Source organism: Rattus rattus, chromosome 6 (assembly GCF_011064425.1).
Source record: "Rattus rattus isolate New Zealand chromosome 6, Rrattus_CSIRO_v1, whole genome shotgun sequence".
NCBI classification, from domain to species: Eukaryota; Metazoa; Chordata; class Mammalia; order Rodentia; family Muridae; genus Rattus; species Rattus rattus.
Genome location: NC_046159.1, coordinates 22016323 through 22034678, shown reverse-complemented (window position 1 = coordinate 22034678; position 18356 = coordinate 22016323). Strand labels below are relative to the sequence as shown.

Genomic DNA, 18356 nt, shown 5'->3' with positions numbered 1-18356 from the left:
ACTTTCTCCAAAGATGGCTCAATCATTCTTTGTTACCATTTGATGAGTGTGAACACAGCCCTGATCCTTCGATCCCTGTCACTGCAGCAAAGAGATGTGTGACCACCAGAATGCCTTCACCATGTGTCCCCTGTGTGACAAATCCTGTGACTATTGGAACCTCAGCTCAGCCTGTGGGACTGCACGGGCCAGTCATCTGTTTGACAATCCAGCCACTGTCTTCTTTTCCATCTTCATGGCTCTGTGGGGTAAGTGACATCACAGTATCTGCTCAATGGGGACTGTTCTTTAACAGGCACAGTGGCCAGGATTTGAAGCCTGTAGCTTTCAATTTATTTGAGTATTTTATATCTTCTTTGGTAATATGTGTGAAAGGAAATTGGAATATCCTTCATGGGTCTTGATGTCCTCTCTTAGAGGAATAATGCTGGCCCCACCACACTGGCGTCATGCATGACTTATGGGAATTTGAACCTGAATGTGTTCTAAAACCTACTGGCAACCCATAAGGCACTCAGCCCACTTCCTTCACTGTGTGAAGCCACAGGGAGGGTGCAGTACAGAGATGAATGCTGGTGTGCTACCATAGTGGGAGGTAGTTGGTTATGATGGCTAAAATTTGCTCTCCTGACTTTCAGGTTCCATGCTTTTTTTCTGTACCTGAGTGTAGACTGAGCAGATTTTATTTAATGTAAAAGTGGTGTTTTCAATATTCTGACAAAGATATTTGTGAAAGAAAGAACAAACAGTTCCTTTATTTTCCCCTTCCTACATCTTCCCTGGAGTCTCACCATAGCTAACTCAAAAAACTGCACTGTGCTTATCTGAACACACACACACACACACACACACACACACACACACACACACACACACACACACCACACCACCCTACAAACACACACTACATACATACACACCACACACACACCACATAGACAGACCACACACACACAAATACACATACAAACCACATATACAGACATACAAACCACATATACATACTCACACCACACCACACTCACACACCACACCACACATACACACAGAAATACACACTACAGAACACAGACCGACAGACACATCACAGCACACTGCAACACTATACATAGATAACACACACACCCTTCATGTACATATACACAGACACACCACCCACACACATACCACATACCGCACAAACTACACACACACACACACACACACACACCATACCATACCATACATCATACCATGCAGACATCATATGCCACCCACACATACAGACATACACACATACTCTCTATTTCTACATCTAATCTATATCTATATTTATGTCTAATCTATCTATATCATCTTATCTAATCTATATCTATAGCTGTATCTGTATATATTCTTACAAACTTGTGTATTCCAAAAGAGATCAAGTCAACATGTTTTTGTTCATTTAGTCACCACCTGGTTTGTACTTACTGATGAAAGTGAAGGACCATGTCCATCCATGGGGTCAAAGCTCAAGAGACCACAGTCCTATTGCAGAGCCCACTGACTTATCTCACCTTGTTAGGGGCTGGAGGACCTGCCATAATGGGACCTGAGTCATAGATTCCTAAAAGACAAGTAAAGAAGGAGGAAGAAAAAGAGGAGGGGACAGAGAGGAGGAAGAAGTAGAGGAGGAGGAAGAGGAGCAGGAGGAGGAGGAAGGGAGGAGGAGGAGGAGGAGGAGGAGGAGGAGGAAGAGGAGGAGGAGGAAGAGGAGGAGGAGGAAGAGGAGGAGGAGGAGGAGGAGGAGGAGGAGGAGGAGGAGAAATTTATTCTCAGTAGCAGCATCTTGGGAATAGAAACTGATTTTCCCCATTCCCTGTGGGGAATCTCTTGGGTGGAGACAAAGCTTATCTGGAAAGATTGTGTATTGCCAGGTTGCCACAAAACGCCTCCAGAGGGCACTCTAGCTTTTAGTCTCAAGGGACTCCCAGAAGTACCTGGGCAGCCCTTCAAAATAGTAGCATATAGGAGGAGGTGGAACTTGTGTCCTGTAGCTTTGGAGTTATCAATGAGCAGAAAAAAGTAAAGATCAGCTTTCTGCCTGGGAAACCACAACACCTGTGTCCCCTGCCCAGCACAGCATGTGCACCTCTGTCCCCTGCCCAGCACAGCATGTGCACCTCTGTCCCCTGCCCAGCATAGTATGTTGGAACTTCCCTGAGATGCCACTGAACCCATTAGGAACCCAGACTACATAATCGGTTTTGGATTTAGTACAAACCAAGTTCCCGGTCGTTTGTCTTATTGATGTTATCCCCCTGGAGTTGCTCCCATTTTAAAGCCTGGGCCCATGGTTTCCCCTCCACTTTCCTGAGACACGCCACTCCCCAAAGTGAGGTTTTTCAGCTACATTTTACAGACTCATGCTCCAACAGCTGCCTATGGTCTGTGTTCAGTATCTTTGGTAAACAGAGTCTCAATTATTTACTGCTCCCACCCCCAGAAAGTACATAGAGGTGGGATTGTATCAGGCCTTCCTGGTGTAGGGAAAGACTTTTTTTGAAAGCAGCCTGGCTATGTTTTTATGTGATTATGTATTTAGGTGGAACAGCCAAGCGCCTTAGGCATGATTGCCTACAAATTACAATTAAAAATTATAGTAATGCCTCTCATTACCATGATTATTATGATTAGTGGCTCAGTGTCGGGTGGCCCAGGCTTGCCAGAAATGAGATGGAAAGGAGCAGTTCTAAACAGAGAGAGGCTCAGGTCAGGTGACAGTGAGCTGAAGATGCTTGCATCATGAAGACACTAGTCTGCAGAGTTCCAGCCTGTCAGAATATTTAACCCAGAGCACTGCAAATCTAGTGTTAAACTCTAGTGAGAGAATCGAGTCCCAACAGCAATGGGAAAGAGCTAGCTAGGGCTCATAGCTCTGAAGAGAGGTGAAGAAGGTTATGCTATGGGGCAGACAGTCTTCAAACCATCTCCATTCTGTTCCTTGTCAGCGGTGGGTCCCAAAGCCAGTGACTATAGACCTGGCTGATAACACCACTCACCCTGCTTCCGTGAACAGACTCATTTGGAGTTGTTTGCAGCTCTGCACCTCAGCGGCAGAATTTCCACAGGCAGAAATAGGTTACTAATAAAAGCGAAGGCTCTGAAATTCAAATGGTATCTTTTTTTATTTATTTTTAACAAGAATGGATTCAAGACCCATATCTACTAAGTGTTCCCTGAAGCCAATGCTCTTAGCCATGGTGCCTTGTCACTTTAGGTAAGCCGCATAAGTTGTGCCCTCACCTGTGTGAAAGAAAACTGGCTGAAGTATTTCTGTGGCTTAGGATGAGTCTCGTGTGCAGTTAGTCCCTAGCCTAGGGTTGTATTGAGTGAGCTGACCCTCCCTTCCCTGAAGGACACCTCTGCTTGTTTTTGCTGGCTTGTCTTCTGCATGTTCACAGTCTGCCTCATCTGCCTCTCTCCTTCCATGGAGAGGCTAGTTGATCAGCACTCCAAGTCCCGCCCTGTGTATGTCTTCTGCGGGCACCGCAGAGAGTAACGGGACAGTGTCCCCAGGCCAGTGTCAGTCTCAGGAGGTAAGATACACTCACAAGAACAAAGCCTCAAGTTCACAGGAGAGAACTATACACGGCGGCAACACAATGTAGCTGCAACCTTTGAGGAGCTGCACGTTTAGCCTGCACAATATTATGCTCGGTTCTGTGATGTGCTTGAGTTAAATACGGTTGGTCAGGATCTCAAGGAGAATCTTTAATCTAGTTACAGCACCATAGACCCGAAATGGCAGCCAGAAATCCATCACAGTGTGCGGTGAGGGGCCTGGTTGGTAGCTACGACAATGTAGACCTAGAGAGATAACTGCGGGGACTGTCACATACCTTCCTTTTGTAGATGTCCAGACATATACGGATAGGATTATCTGGAGGAGAATGACTTGGACTGGGCCAGGATGGAGTGAAAGAGGAACCTCCAGGGTGAGATGGGAGATGGGGATGGGGATGTTGAATGCGGAGGGGACAGAAAGTGAGTAGAGCAGCAATGTGGGTGTGAGACATGCTGGCAGATAATGGACGAGGTCCGACTAGAAGGCTGGGCCAGACACACATGGTTCAGTATCCAGAGAGAGCGGAAAGCTTAAAAAAAAATCTATGCGTTGAGTCAGGGGAATTCATTTTCCCTTTGCTTACCCTGTTGTCACTGTCAGAATCCATTGATAGAATCCACCTCAGATACCTCCTCCAGCAGCTGGCATGGATGCTCATAGCTTTTGGTCTATGCTGTGTGTAAGGCTGTGATGGCTTCACGCCTTATATGATGAAGAGCTCAGCAGCAAACCCATCCAAGCTAGACCACAGTGTCAAACGTGTTCAGTGCAGACATTTTAGTGTGGACTGGTTATCTCTGAAAAGTTAGAAGTTAACTGGTGCTTGCTGAAAACAGGAGAGATGTCTTATAAGAAAGTGAGAGCAAGGCTTATGTAAGTTGGGTGGGGGAAAATTGAGAGTGATGACTAAGCTCCAGGCAGAAACAATCCGCACAGGCAAGATGAGGCTTATTAAAGACACTACAAACCCTTGTGAAAGTCAACTTCAAGGAGAGGTTGTTTGCTTGGGTTCGTGGTTTCAGAGGTTTGAGCCCATAGTAGACTGGCTCCATTGCTTTGAACCAAAAATAAAAGGAATGACATTATAGTGAAAGTGTGTGGTGGAGGCTTCTCCTCTCATGGTGACCAAGGAAGGAAGGAGAACAAGAAAGATTAGGGGAGCTGGGGGCAGGCTGTTACCTCTGTGAGTATACCTGAGGGGCCCATCTCCTCCTATATCATGATTTCTATCATAACTTGTCCCTACAATTCTATCATAATTCAAGAGATCATAACATTATGACCTCATCAGTGGACCAACTCATTGATGAGATCTGAGCCCCCATGACCCAATCACCCACCCTAAAGCCCTAAAGCCATCAACTGTCAACCAAGTCTTTAGCATGTATTTCTTGTGTAATATTTTAGATCCAAGGCTTTCTCTTTCTTAGGCGTCAAATTTTCTTTAATTTCTTGCCATGATTGTCTTTTTCTTCAGAATCTGGAGGTGGGGAAAATTCATTTGTGTCTTTTTAACAGTCACATATGATGTAATAAATGTGACCATCAATAAAGGGGCAGAATAACCCCTTGGGAGTATATTGTTCAATGATCTTCTGTCTATGTCAATAAAGTCTATTATGTTCATATGAATGACAAGATTGTCTGATGATGCAGGTCCCAGAATGGCTCCCATTTCATAAGCGGCAGGTGACTGTATCTCTAGGTACTCAAGGATGTAGAGGGTCTTGAATAGTTCTAAACTAAAGCCATGGGACTTAATGCTTTAATAAGAGGTCTTAAATTTGAATTCTATTAAGTGTGTGTCCCACCTGCTCTGTTAAAATAAAAGACTACCCAGAATGTACAGTTCAAAAATAATTGGATGTTTTCCTTCTTTAAAGCTACCATGTTTCTGGAAAACTGGAAAAGACTCCAGATGCGCTTGGGTTACTTCTGGGACCTGACTGGAATAGAAGAGGAAGAAGTGAGTATTCTTGCACACTTTCCTGGACCCTTGATTTTCTTTGATCCTAGAACTAGATAATCTGGATTAAGACAGTCACATACGGTTAGCCATCTCACCAGCTGTCACTGGCTGGATTTCAGAAGATTTGTCAGCTACATCATGGTTTATACGCACCCTTGGGAGTTCAAATGCGTTGTCTTTCTTTGAGTTGTTAAAGCCTAGGGTTTGGAGGAGTCAAGAGAGCCCTACGCTGGATGAAGATATGGCAAAGGATTCACAATCAAGTGGCATCAAGTAACCTTGAGACCACAAAGCCAGAGAAAAGAGAATTATTGGTTTAGAGCTGGGACGTGTCAGAACACGCATGATCCTGTAGAACATCAGGGTAGGGAGGTTTAGGAGGTATAGATGAAGTAGCTGGCATGACTAACAAAGAAAGAACCACTAAGTGACTTTGTCAGGATTCAGTAGACTGTGTGAATTGAGAAAATGAGCCAAGGGCAAAGGGTAGGCTCCTCCAAAGTTCAACTTTTGTGGGTAGATGATATTTAAGCTATGTTAAAACATAAGCCTTCTTTTACAGCTCTTTTGAAAATTAGCACATGAAAATTAGTCATGGTTCTGATGAACTGAATTTGCAAGGGTTGCTAGTACTGGATGTTGCTCATGGGCAAAGGGACAAAAGTGAGTATTAGATAGGAACTTCTGCTCCTGTGGGTGCTTTAAGTGACAGTGGGGGACTATATCAGGAAGGTCCAGGCACCATTCCACTGTGTGAGAACTTACATGGAGGGCTAGCCACAGGTGTTATGATGGCTCCTGGAGAACAATCCTTCTCCTAACTGTGCTATGGTGACTGACATGCTTTGCCTTGGGCTCTTACTGTAAGGCCCTGATATTTTAAGAGAAAATAAGTGAAGTTTCCAATTTAGTTTTGTTTTCAAGCCCATGTTGCCCCCAAGTCTGTAGCACGTTATCATTTCATATCTTTAATGCTATAATTAGTCAACTTGCCTTTGAACAGATGGTCTGAGAAGTGGCAGGGGCTGTACGGCAGCTCGTGGAATGGAACCTACCAATCCAGGGCTTGTTGATTAAGTGCTCTAAAGGGAGATGGATGCTAATGTAGTTTCTCGGCCTGAAATGGGCTTTCAAGGTCTGGAGACATGCCTTGGTGTTGAAGAGCACTAGTTATCCTTCCTGAGGACCTGAGTTCAATTCCCATCACCTACATGGCAGCCTATGACCATCAGTAATGCAAGTTCTAGGGGATCTGATTATTTCTTTTGGCCTCCACGGGCACCAGACATGGAGATAGTATAGAGATACTTGTACAGGCAAACCACCCATAGACATAAAATAAAAAAAATTAAAATAAAAAAGGGGGTTGGAACAGCCTGTATCCTATCCTACTGCATTCCATGCTTGGATATGCATAAATGAACCCACCTCATTCCAGTCCTTCCTATGAAGCATCAGATTTAGGATCAGAATCATCACTGGCTCTGAAGCAATGGTAAATTATGCATATAGATTGTGCCCTCCTGGGGATTCAAATTAGCTGGGAGATAGGCAGGAGAGAATAGCAGAGGTGATTATGGGTTTTTAGAGATCACTGACTGACGTGTGTTTTCAACAGAAAAAAAAACTGTAAAAGTTAGCTGTGGGAGATCAAGTGGGAACACATTTATCCTATTAGTCCTACTTGATTTCAAAGCATAGATTAAAAAAAATCACAGAGGGAGAGGGAGGGAAGGTAGGAGGGTGAAGGGAGATGTGATTGGGTATGGGGAGGTGGGTGTAAGGACTTCTTAGACTGCTAATGCCAGGAGCTGAGATGTCTCCAAGGGAGGGGAGAAGCAGCACTCTGCCACACAAAACCTATGTGAGCCACAGACAAGCTGGTTCTCCATTAGAGAGGACACACAGACATGCTAGCACCCAGAAAGACATCAGCAATGGCTCAGTGTCCTTGAAATCCCTCTCTAAGCCCCTAGTAGGAGTGGGATTAGTTTCTACTTTTCTGTAGCTGAGTATCCCGTTCTCCAATTAACTCAAAGAGCCACAGTAGTTTTCTGGGAGGTACATGAGTGAGGAACTTCTGTGCAGGCTAAGTGGAACCTGGCCAAGGTTGGGTTTGCTGTGACTGAGGAAATGTTCCTAGTGGAGTTTCTGTGTGAGGTTGACCCTGTGCCTCACATTTGTTCTGCCTGGGGCCAGTGTGAGAGGAAGAGAAGTCAGGCTCAGCTTTATCTTCAACACATTCTTATTTTGGACTATGGTTGGAGTGCACCTAAACTCTCCCTTCAGTTTTGAACATATGCCTTAGTCATGTCCTATTTCCAAGCTTATAAGTATAGAATATGGGACTTAGTTCCTGAGCTGCAAAGGGTTAAATTCATCAGGGTGGTGCTTGGTCTGTAAACATTTAGGACAGAGGTCAGAGTAGTGTAGCTAAGATAGGAAAGAGAAATCCTTTAAAAAAATATTGGGGACCCCTATGGAAGAGTTAGGGGAAGGATCAAAGGAACTATTTGTGGATGGTAACCTCATAGCAAGACCAACAGTGTCAACTAACCTGGAACCTGGAAGCTGTCAGAGACTGAGCCACCAACCAAAGAGCACACATGAGCTGGCCCAAGGTCCCTGGCACACATGTAGCAGAGAATTGCCTTTTCTGGCCTCAGTGGGAGAGGATACACCTAATCCTGTAGAGATGTGATGCCCCGGGGTGGGGGGTACTTCTCAGAGGTGAAGGGGAGGGGTTAAGGGAAGAACTCTGGGAGGGGGGACCCAGAGGGGACAATATTTGTGATATAAATAAATAAAATAATAAAAATATATGTTTTAAGTGCTGGGATGTAGCTCAGTAGCAAGACATGTGCTTGGTGTGCACAAGCCCTTATTTACAGTCTTGCTTTCACCACACACAAAGTCTTGTTAAGAAAGATCTGGGTTCTGAAGACTTGCCAAATTTTAATGGGCAAAAGAGGGAGTAAGAGGCACCTCCAAGGAGGAATCAACAATCATGAACGTCATCTAGGAAGCTGGGGGTGTAGATCAGAAATGGACGGCCACCAAGAAAGGCCCAATAGCTGGAGGAGGCAGGGTGAGGAGCAGCGGACGGGGGACAAAGGACTCGGTATCATGCAGTGGCCAGACAGGATCGGCTTGATTGTTTCTCTGGGTCTCCTGGGAAGAAGTGGAGACAGCTAGGTAAGGTGTGTGTGACTGGCGTAGGGATCCTGGGGGTTATACAAAGAGCTGGGCGTCGGAGCAAGTTTAACTGATGTTACCCGTGACAGGAGAGATGTGGGTAGTCCTTCGTTGGGTGTTGGGGAGAGGAAGGGAGGTGTCTTAGGACAGCAGTGTTTTGTGCTTTAACCAGATGCCTTCTCCCAGGTTCAGGGATCCTCTCAGGGTGCTCTTCTCCAGGACACACACACACACACACACACACACACACACACACACACACACACACACACACACACACACACACACACACACACCCCAAAATAAAAAACCAAAAGCAAACCCAAAACACCCAAACCCAAAACAGTGCTCCCCCGTGGCTAGATCAGGGTGGGCACGAATTGCTGATCCCTGTCCCCTGGGGAGCCGTGGCGCAGACCTTGTGGAGAGCATCGAAGGACTGACCGAAGGATGCCTTTGGGTCCAATGTGCTGTCCTTCTGTCCTGACTGACCTCAGATCACCCAGATCCCATCTGAGTTTGGCTTGAAGCCTTTGTTTAGGCCAACTCCCGAGGAGGCTTCCAGATGGAAACAGCTTCTGGAAAGCCTGCATATTTGTGGAATTTGGCATCAGATCTGCATCTATGGAGTTTATGCTTAAGCCCTGCTATGTTGATCTGCCTATGGCTGATTTCTTGGGAGATGTTATCCTGGAAGGGTTTCTTCAGCTGGAACTCTCTTGGAGTGCACCTTAGGAAGTGCTGCGATGGAGAGTGGGAAGTGACGTTCAGCTACACTTAGAGACTTCCATGTGCTCTGCGTGGCACCAGTCACTGTGAGAAACAAAAGACTATCAGGCACACAGCCGATCCTTCAGAAGAGAACATGACACTTGCCACAGGGAGAGGGCAAACTGTGTGACATAAGCTATAAAACTACAGGAATTTGGGGAATTTGGCTGGTGGTTCATCGTAGTAGTTAGAGGACTCCCGGAAGGAATGAGTCTGGGGTGCCTTGGAAGATTGTGTGATGGTGGAGGCCCTGAAAAAAAAAAGCACTTAAATAGCATCGCCCACCATGATGCTATGCTCCTTGAACACTTGCGCAGTTTCTCTAGTGCCACAGTTTGCCAGGAAACCAGAGGCTGTACGGTATCTAGCAACTTGGTCTCCAGCATCTCTGACATGTGGGTGGTAACAAAGAAGTTTGTGCTGTCCGAATAGCACAATGCCCTGCCCCTGAATCTGTGCTTAGGGAACATCAGAAAGTGGACAACATCATTAAATCCTCATGCCTTCAGAATTCACCTTGGAGCTAGCGACTGTGGGAAGGCCTAGCAGAGAGGCCCGCTGCCCACCGCTAAGCCCTCTTTGAAGTAAGCTGTGTCCGAAACTGTGATTTGATTTGGTAATGCTCCTCTTGAGTCACTGCTAGCTCTTTCCTTGTGCCTGGTGATAGCGCAGGCTGGACAGGCAGAGTAGCTCAGAGATTTCTCCTGAGTATTTACATGCTGCTGTGTTCACCAGTGAACTGCTCATCTATGCTGCTCAGACAGATCCAGACAACGAATTTGAAGATACCCCCTTAGCCTTCTTCACTTCGATGTTATTAGCCTGCTGAATCATGGCACAGAGAAGTTTTATTGCTTCCCCAGACTCTCAGCTGTGGGGTACAACCCTATCTATCAGGGACTGGGTTCCTTGTAGGTGAGCTTGAGGCATAAGACAAGGGCAGGATGTTGGGGGGTCGGGGGAGCGCAGTGCAATGTTCCAGCTTTTGTCATACTGTTCTGTGAAACATGTAGCTCCTGGTTGTATCAACTTTCCGGTTAACATCTTCTTTCTCCTTTTTCAACACCGGCGACAACCCCAGGAACGTTCCCAGGTTTGGTTCTCAGTGTGACAATGAGCGTCCTGTGTCTCATTTCTCCTTGCAACATTGTGTCCTCGGTATAGATGCCTTGTAATTGTGTCATGTGGCAATTCATGTCTGAGAGTGTCCATTCCCAAACCCAGTTCGATGTATTTGTGGTGTCCGGTTCTGATCCACACGCCTGGGTCACCCTCCTTCCTGTTTACTAACTCTGTTTACTGACTCTCTGGTGTAGGAACACTCCCGGCCTGAATATGAGACCAAAGTACGAGAGAAACTGTTAAAGGAGAGTGGCAAGTCTGCGGTCCAGAAGCTGGAAGCGAACTCACCTGAGGACGATGAGGTGAGAGGTGTTGCTCTTAGCTTTTCTGCTGTTAGTGCCTCTTGTGCTATTTGGGAACCTTGGTGATGGGATACTGGGGGGAAAGAGTGACCTTGCACAGGATGGAATGGACACTTGATGTCTGTGACCCTCCTGTAGCTAGAGTCCCTGGGGAACAGGCTGTCATGGCAACTAGATCCACTGAGGTCCTTGTGGTACTGTGTGGACAAAATGGGAGGGCATGTCAGAGAAGAAATAAAACCATCTCAAGGCTGTCAGCATTTCCTAAATCCCTACCACACTACACTACACCCTCTCTGGATCCTTGTTCCCCACCAGCCACTGTCCTGAGTGCCCTGTCTTCACATTTACTCTCGTGAAACATCTACAGGGCTGGTAAATGATATGAAAAGGAGAGGTGATGAAGAAAAGTTATATCTAAAGATGATGTTGGGGGCTAGTAGTCTCAGCCAATAAACGTGGCTATGCCAGGAGTTTTAACCTTTGCCTCTGCAGTTAACTGTCATGCCACACTGTCCTCCGAATGCACTGGGGAAATCAAAGGTTAAGCCGGAAGTGGTCCTTAGGACCCACAGAGGCAAGTGTATGCCTGCGCTTGCTTAGGTCAGTTACATGATGTTCCTACACTTCATTCTTCTGGGTGGGCCCCAGGAAGAAGGCGATGTTAAGCATGTTCTCTTTCTGAACTGAAGGAAATGCTGTGCTTTGTAAATACACATGGTGTGAGTGAACGTGCGTGTGTGTGTGTGCGTGTGTGTGTGTGTGTGTGTGTGTGTTTGTCGGGGGTGGGGGTACTCCTTGGCAGTACCTGTCTCTGAGTGCCACCCTGCTTTTAAATCAAGATTCTGTGTTTATATCTTTCCTAAATCTGATTTCTGGGGGGAAAAAATCAACAAGAGTGAAAATCTGTTGTTTTTCAATGTGTCTTTTCTTCATCCTGGATATAAATTCAAATTTCATTATATTTTATATTCTTTAAGTTGCAACCATTCATGTTAACATGCAAATTTATGCAAATACCGAAACAGAGGAATGGTGTTTTTGAGCCCAGAATACTAGCATTGAGAGAGAAAGAGAGAGAGAGAGAGAGAGAGGGTCTGTTATTTTTCCCTCCTTTATACAATGAGAAAGCCCAACAGCATCGATTACTTGAAGAATAGTGAATTTGGTCTCAGAAGCCCCTTCGCAGCCACCTTCATCACAAGGCACACAGTCTGTATTCTGTCAGCTGCAGCAACTCTGTGCAACTTTCTTCCTCACCACAGAGCCATATACTTTGAGCGATTTTACGGAAATCACATATAACTTTTGTTTAATCTTTAAAAACACTTTCTTATTATTTTAATCACGAACACACGCGGATGCATGTGTGAAGGGCAGGTGCCTTCAGAGGCTGGGGATGTCTGCTCCTCCTGGAGCTGGTGTTACAGGTGGTTGTGAACGGCCTGATGTGGGTGTCGGGAGTCAAGCTTGGTTCCTCTGGAAGAACAGGAAGTGCTCTTAACTGCGGAGCCATCTCTCCTGCCCTGACTCATTTAATTTTAATTCCATAGATGGGAACGCCATAGAGTAGGGCTGTGGTTCTAATATAAATATTGCTTGAATATATATGCATGATAGGTCAAATGACTTTCGGGAACTATGAATAATTAAAAAACATCTGAATGCATTATGAATGATGCATATGTTTGTGTTGTAGCGTTCAGCATCTCTTTTCGCTATCCTGTTGCGAATGCAAAGTTCAAGGCGTCTAATGTCTTATGGGCAATGGGAGGAAATGAGTTTCCCAATGCACAGTGTGGGATAAACATGGCCTCTGCTTGATTGTCAGGATCCTTCTCCTGTCCTTCTAATTCTGGTAATATTGTAAATGCTTCTTCCTTTGCTATAAATCTGACCATTGATGGGAGATAGTAATGGTGGACATGTTGCTGCACTGATATCTGAGGGAAAGGATGCTCCTCTTGTCTGGGGGAAAGAGTTGTGGTCAGTCCTTGTGCAGTGGGGCATCAAGGAGTACGAGGAGGCTATGACAGGCATCTGAGGAGCAGACTGGACTTAAGAACCAAAGTCTAGGTGGGTTTGGATCCCCTTCCCATATCCCAGTGGTTCATCTGGACACCCACTTCACTGTTACCCTGAGACTCCATCTTTTGTCCATATCCACTTTCCTTTGGAGTGATAAAAACACTACATTTACTGAGGTTCTGATTGGCACAGGGAGCTTTCTAAAGTCACACAGCTATTTGTCGGAGAGACAGCCATGGGTTCTGTTTGACTCGAAGGCCCACTGCTTTTATTTTTCCTTCCTTTAAATTTTTTGAACCTGTCATGCACATTTAAAATTGAGATTTAATTCTCAGACTTTAAAAATCACCCTGGTTTGATCTGGGCCCAGTGACATATATGGCATTTGGGAGGCAGAGGCAGGAGGATTAGGAGTTGGAGGTCACCTTCCTCCAGTGTTTAATGAGCTCCCAGTCAGCCTGAGCCACACGAGACCTAGTCTTTAAATACCAGAAAACAAAGTATAGCCTAAAACCCACCCTACAATTCAGGAGCTTTCAGACCACTGTAGATTTATGCAGCTGTTCCCCACAATATATCTTCAAAGCACTTTTATTGTTCCAACTAGAAATCCTGTACCCAGCTGGGGACATAGCTCAGTGGAATGCTTGTCGAAAATGTACAAGTCCTAAGGTTCACTCCCCAGCACTGCAAAGCCAAGAAACATAACACAAAACAAACACTTGAATAAACTTTTAAAAAATTATCCCTATACCCAGTTGCCGTGTAAAAGAACTAATGTTTTTTTCAGTGTCTTGAGATCTGCTGTTCTGGAGTAACCTGCAAATGGAATCACTTAACATGTCCTGTTTAGCTTCTCACGTGGGGAAAAGTGGGGAAAAAGTGACCCATGTGGTAGTTTATATCAACATCTCATTTGTTTTTATTGCCAAATAGTGTCCCATGCTTGGCATTGTTTCATTTTATTTATCTGTTCATTAGTTGATAGATGTTGGAGCGGTCTTCATTTTTCAAATTAATTATAAATTATAGTCATGCTATGAAGGTTGGTGTCTGATTTTTATTTAGCTATGCACTTATGTTTTCATATATACATGTATGTATATCTAAGATAGGATTACTGGGTAATATGTTAAGTTTGTGTTTGATATTTTGAAGATGTTATTTCCCAGGATGAATGCATTATTTTATATATTCCAACCTTTGGTAAGTGGCTATGCTGTTTCCACGTCAAACACTTACCATGTGTGCTTTAACTTTATTCCCCATACTGGTAGAAAGTGGTACTTTACTGCTGTTTTAATTTGCATTTCCTTAATGAATAATGACACTTTGCTATTGGTCATTTCTATGATTTCTTTAGAAAACTGGTTACATCCTCCACCTATTTAAAAATTATGTGAATTGGTTTTTCTATAAAATTATTCGTGTTTTCTTTTGCATATTTAGGGTGATAGTCCTATATCAGATAATGTAGTTTATACAAATTTATGTTTTATTTTATTGATTTTTACTATTCGAACCACAAGTTACCTATTTTTTGTCAATTGTACTTTCTTTTTTATCATGTGTAAGAAAACAATGCCTAGTGCTCGCTTCAGCAGTACACGTTCTCAAATTGGAACGACACAGAGAAGATTAGCATGGCCATTGTGCTAAGATGACACGCAGATTCATAAAATGTTCCATATTTAAAAATTATTGCCCAGCTCAATGTCATGAAAAGGTTTAAAGTTCTAACTCTCATATATAACTTTATGAACATCTGAGCTAATTTTCCTATGTGATATAGAGAATCCAAATGAATTTCTTGCATATGCATACTCTGTTGTCTATTAAAGGAATATTTTACTTATTGGATTGTTTTGACATTCTCGTAAAATTAACCTACTATAAATGCCTGATTTAGATAGTCAGATCTGCTCTACAGATCTGCATGGTGTTGGATAAAAATAGTAAGAATGGAATTTTCTCGTCCTTGGTCTTAGAAGCAAAGAATCATCTTTCATCTTTAAGTACATTGTTAGCTATATCCACTGATTAATAAGAACTAGTTCCCCCAACAACATCAAATTATGCTGACACTCATTAAGAATGACATTTTTGTACATTTGTACGATATTTTAATAAAGCATTAACTCCTCCTTTTTGAGGAGGGCCAACATGGTGAGGCCAAGAGGTTAGCACACTCCAAGTCAGAACCTGGACTGACAAAAACACTGTCACCGTGTAGTACAGCCCCTTTATGGGGTCATTTTTTCCCCTTTTGTCACTTGGGAAATTGGGCATTTAAAGCCTCTGCCCTTCTGAGTGTTGGCGATTGTCCTTGCTGATGGTACCGAGATGAAGTTGCTCATCAGCCCGTCACCTTAAAAATATGGAACTTAATCATAGGATTAAGATCAGATGAGAGTTCATCCAGGGCCTTCTAATTCTAGCCTATGCATCCGTTTCTTAAATAAACTTTGTATTTTAATATACTCTGAAAGCAAAGCTCATTCTATATAGAGCAGAGGAGAGGACCATAATTATAAAGGAGTTAGGAGAAGTGGTGCTGAGACAAATAGGGGACACTGAGGCAAGGATATATGTACAATAGTTGGGAGTGGCCACCACTTCCTGCTGGAAGGGCAAAAAGTGGAATAGTACCATCAGAAGCCAGAGTCATGACCAACCAATGGGAACTAGAACCCTGCAGGGAGAGCAGACCCTCTGAAGGCACAGTTTAAAGCAGATAGACCCCCCAAGGCTCCAAGTTTCTGCCAGAACTTCCCACTAGTACAATATAACCAAAGGTCTGTCAAAGAGGTCATTCTGGGGATTGTGGGTTTTAGAAATCAATACCCTCCACCAGGGAGCAGAGATGCATGTGGTGGGGTGAGGGGGCTGGGTATCACAGAAATGGTGGGTCTGAGAGCATATCTCAGAGTACTGGCATGAAAGTCCAGTCAATATGTTGATCTGCCTGGGTGCCAAGGTAAAAGATTATTAGAAACTAGAGAGTTAAATATTTGAGGGAAAACACAAGACTGCTCACCACTAACATCACGAATGGATTACATTAAAGAATCACTTATTCAGACCTTTCCTAAGCCATTGAACAGTTAAGAATATTTTTGTAAGTGATGGATGTGGGGAGGGGGAGGGAGTGGGTGTGGGACAAAATCCTATTTAACTTGGTGCAGGACTTACCTCCTAAAACTTGACCCCCAAATATTTACTCAATGTGGACGCAGGACTCATCCTCCAGCCCTTCCTGGCACTACCTGTGGCGTCCTAGGCCATGAATATTTTATGGGGAACTCTGAAACTAAGAGGACCTGGGCCAGGGGGAGGCACATGGATAGACGGGTGTTAATTTACTGTTCTGTGTACCACCCTGGGGACAGTTATTTCTAAAGAAAGCCCATCAAAAGTTAAGGCATTGAAACATTTACGACCTGTGCCTCTGGCAGCACCAACAAACAAACATGTGGAATAAATTATTCAAAAGTGTACGGCCTTCAACAAGGTTGGGGCAACAGTACCCGGAAGCTGAATGACTGTCAGAGTGTGCAGTCGGGGTGAGGCCTGGGAACCAGGGTGGAGGGCCGTATCTGACTCTCTTACTGTGGGCCAAGGTGGTATGCATCCAGATTTCCATGCAGGCTCTTGATTATTGAATGTTCTACAGCTCAAAGTTCCCCTGAGCCCCATTCTGAAAAGTTAATAATGATGTGAGGGTCAAAACAGAGTAAGATTTTTAGTTTCTTCTTAGGGATCAAGAAGGATTCTCATTGGCCTCTGTGCAATTGGACATTAGCACACAAAAGGAAACTCAGTTTGCCAAAGATGGCCGTGGAGAAGAGGAAGAAGCCTGAGGCTGGATCTGTCCATAAGATCTTTTCTTTTCTGCCTGCACCTGATGTCTTTCTCATCTTCCAGATCTGATTATCTTGTGGATGTTCAGTGTTAAGGGGGTTCTGAACCGTAGTTCTCATCTACCCGGCCTTATGCACTGAAAGATGATGGCCACCAACCTGAAGGACATTTGAGATAGGATCAGTATCTATGTTTCTCAGACCTATCCCTGAGCTCAGCAGATAAGTTCTGAAGTCTTATGACCCTAGATCCTTTCCCTCTTGAGCTCCTTCACTGTTGGTGAGTAGGCTAAGGTACCAGGGTTAATACCAGGCCAGCATAGAGCTTACACAATAGAACCGTTACTAAAGACTGCATCCTGGCGATTTTATATACTACTTACTGTTTCTCATTTCTACTCATTTTTAAATGAATGATTTTGTCTCTGGCTATTTTTTTCTGGGACCTTCTCATCTTGTGATTCTCCTTTGTCATCTCTCATGGAGTGTGGCTTCCATTTGTCACCTTTGGACCCATCTCCACAGAGAATTTCCAGCCAAAAGAAATGGAAGGGCAAAGATGCAGAGTGGTAGATGGAATAAAGGAACTGAAGGAGGGTGGTCAAACCTGTTTGATTATAGAAAGTGTGTGTGTGTGTGTGTGTGTGTGTGTGTGTGTGTGTGTGTGTGTGTGTGTGTGTTTCTGTCTGTCTTCTCTGGAGTAACACAGGATCTGAACCTAGAGTTGAATTCTTCATTCCCGTTAGTTGTTGGGGGGGCTCCACATAACTCCATCAGGTAAAGAGCAGGCTGGGAAATGTAGTTTTTGACAGGGAGCCTGCAAGCCACAGAGCCTAACCAGCAAAAAAGATTTTTCTCTTCTGCAGTGTGGAATGGTGAGGGGAATAGAATGAGGGCTGAGTAGGTTATGAGACAGGTTCAGTTTTGAAAGGGCAACAGGTAATTCTGACTGACTGTCACCTCTTGAGAGTTTCTGTGGTAGGAAATGAGAAAGGGAGGATCTGGAAAAGGAACATGCTGTTATAAATCTGTGAGTGAGGAGAGGCATGCATCTATGGGGTCCCCACAGTTCCTGGCTGGCTCCTTCAGGAAGTACATCCCCTTCAATGAAGCTTGGGACTGACCCTTTCTGAATAGGGTTCAATGCCATTTTACTTGCTGCTATATGTAAAACTTTATTTTTATTAATAAATTTGTTCTTGATATTTCATAAATGTTTATAATGCATATTAGCTCCCCCCTGTCACCCCATCAACCACACTTCTTCCATACAAATCTCTTTACTATGTTCATGTTTTTTGTTTTTGTCCTAAGAGTATAGTAGGGCCATTTAGAGCTTGGAAGGAACACCAGTGCTTACACACATGGACACTGTGCCTCCCTGTCTCCCAGAATCTTTGGTTGCCATAGTTCAGCCATAAGTGGAAGAGTCCATGAGTGCCTTCCCATCCATAGCAGATTATTGGGTAGGATCAATTTGTTCAGGTCCAGGGCCAGTGAACACCTATCCTGTTCATGAT

At 44.3% G+C, this 18356-nt stretch overlaps 1 protein-coding gene and 1 non-coding gene across 2 annotated transcripts in view; both read left to right on the top strand.

Annotated features, from left to right (window-relative positions):
* The window catches only part of Ano2 (anoctamin 2), a 332547-nt gene that overhangs the window by 158568 nt on the left and 155623 nt on the right, over positions 1-18356 (top strand). The window contains exons 11-13 of the mRNA XM_032906571.1: positions 88-248; positions 5473-5555; positions 10841-10948. Coding sequence (XP_032762462.1) covers positions 88-248; positions 5473-5555; positions 10841-10948 — 352 coding nt within the window. The remainder of the gene's footprint in view (positions 1-87; positions 249-5472; positions 5556-10840; positions 10949-18356) is intronic.
* On the top strand, positions 14565-14671 carry LOC116904819. Its single transcript, XR_004388470.1, has one exon. It is a non-coding gene; the product is annotated as a U6 spliceosomal RNA (small nuclear RNA).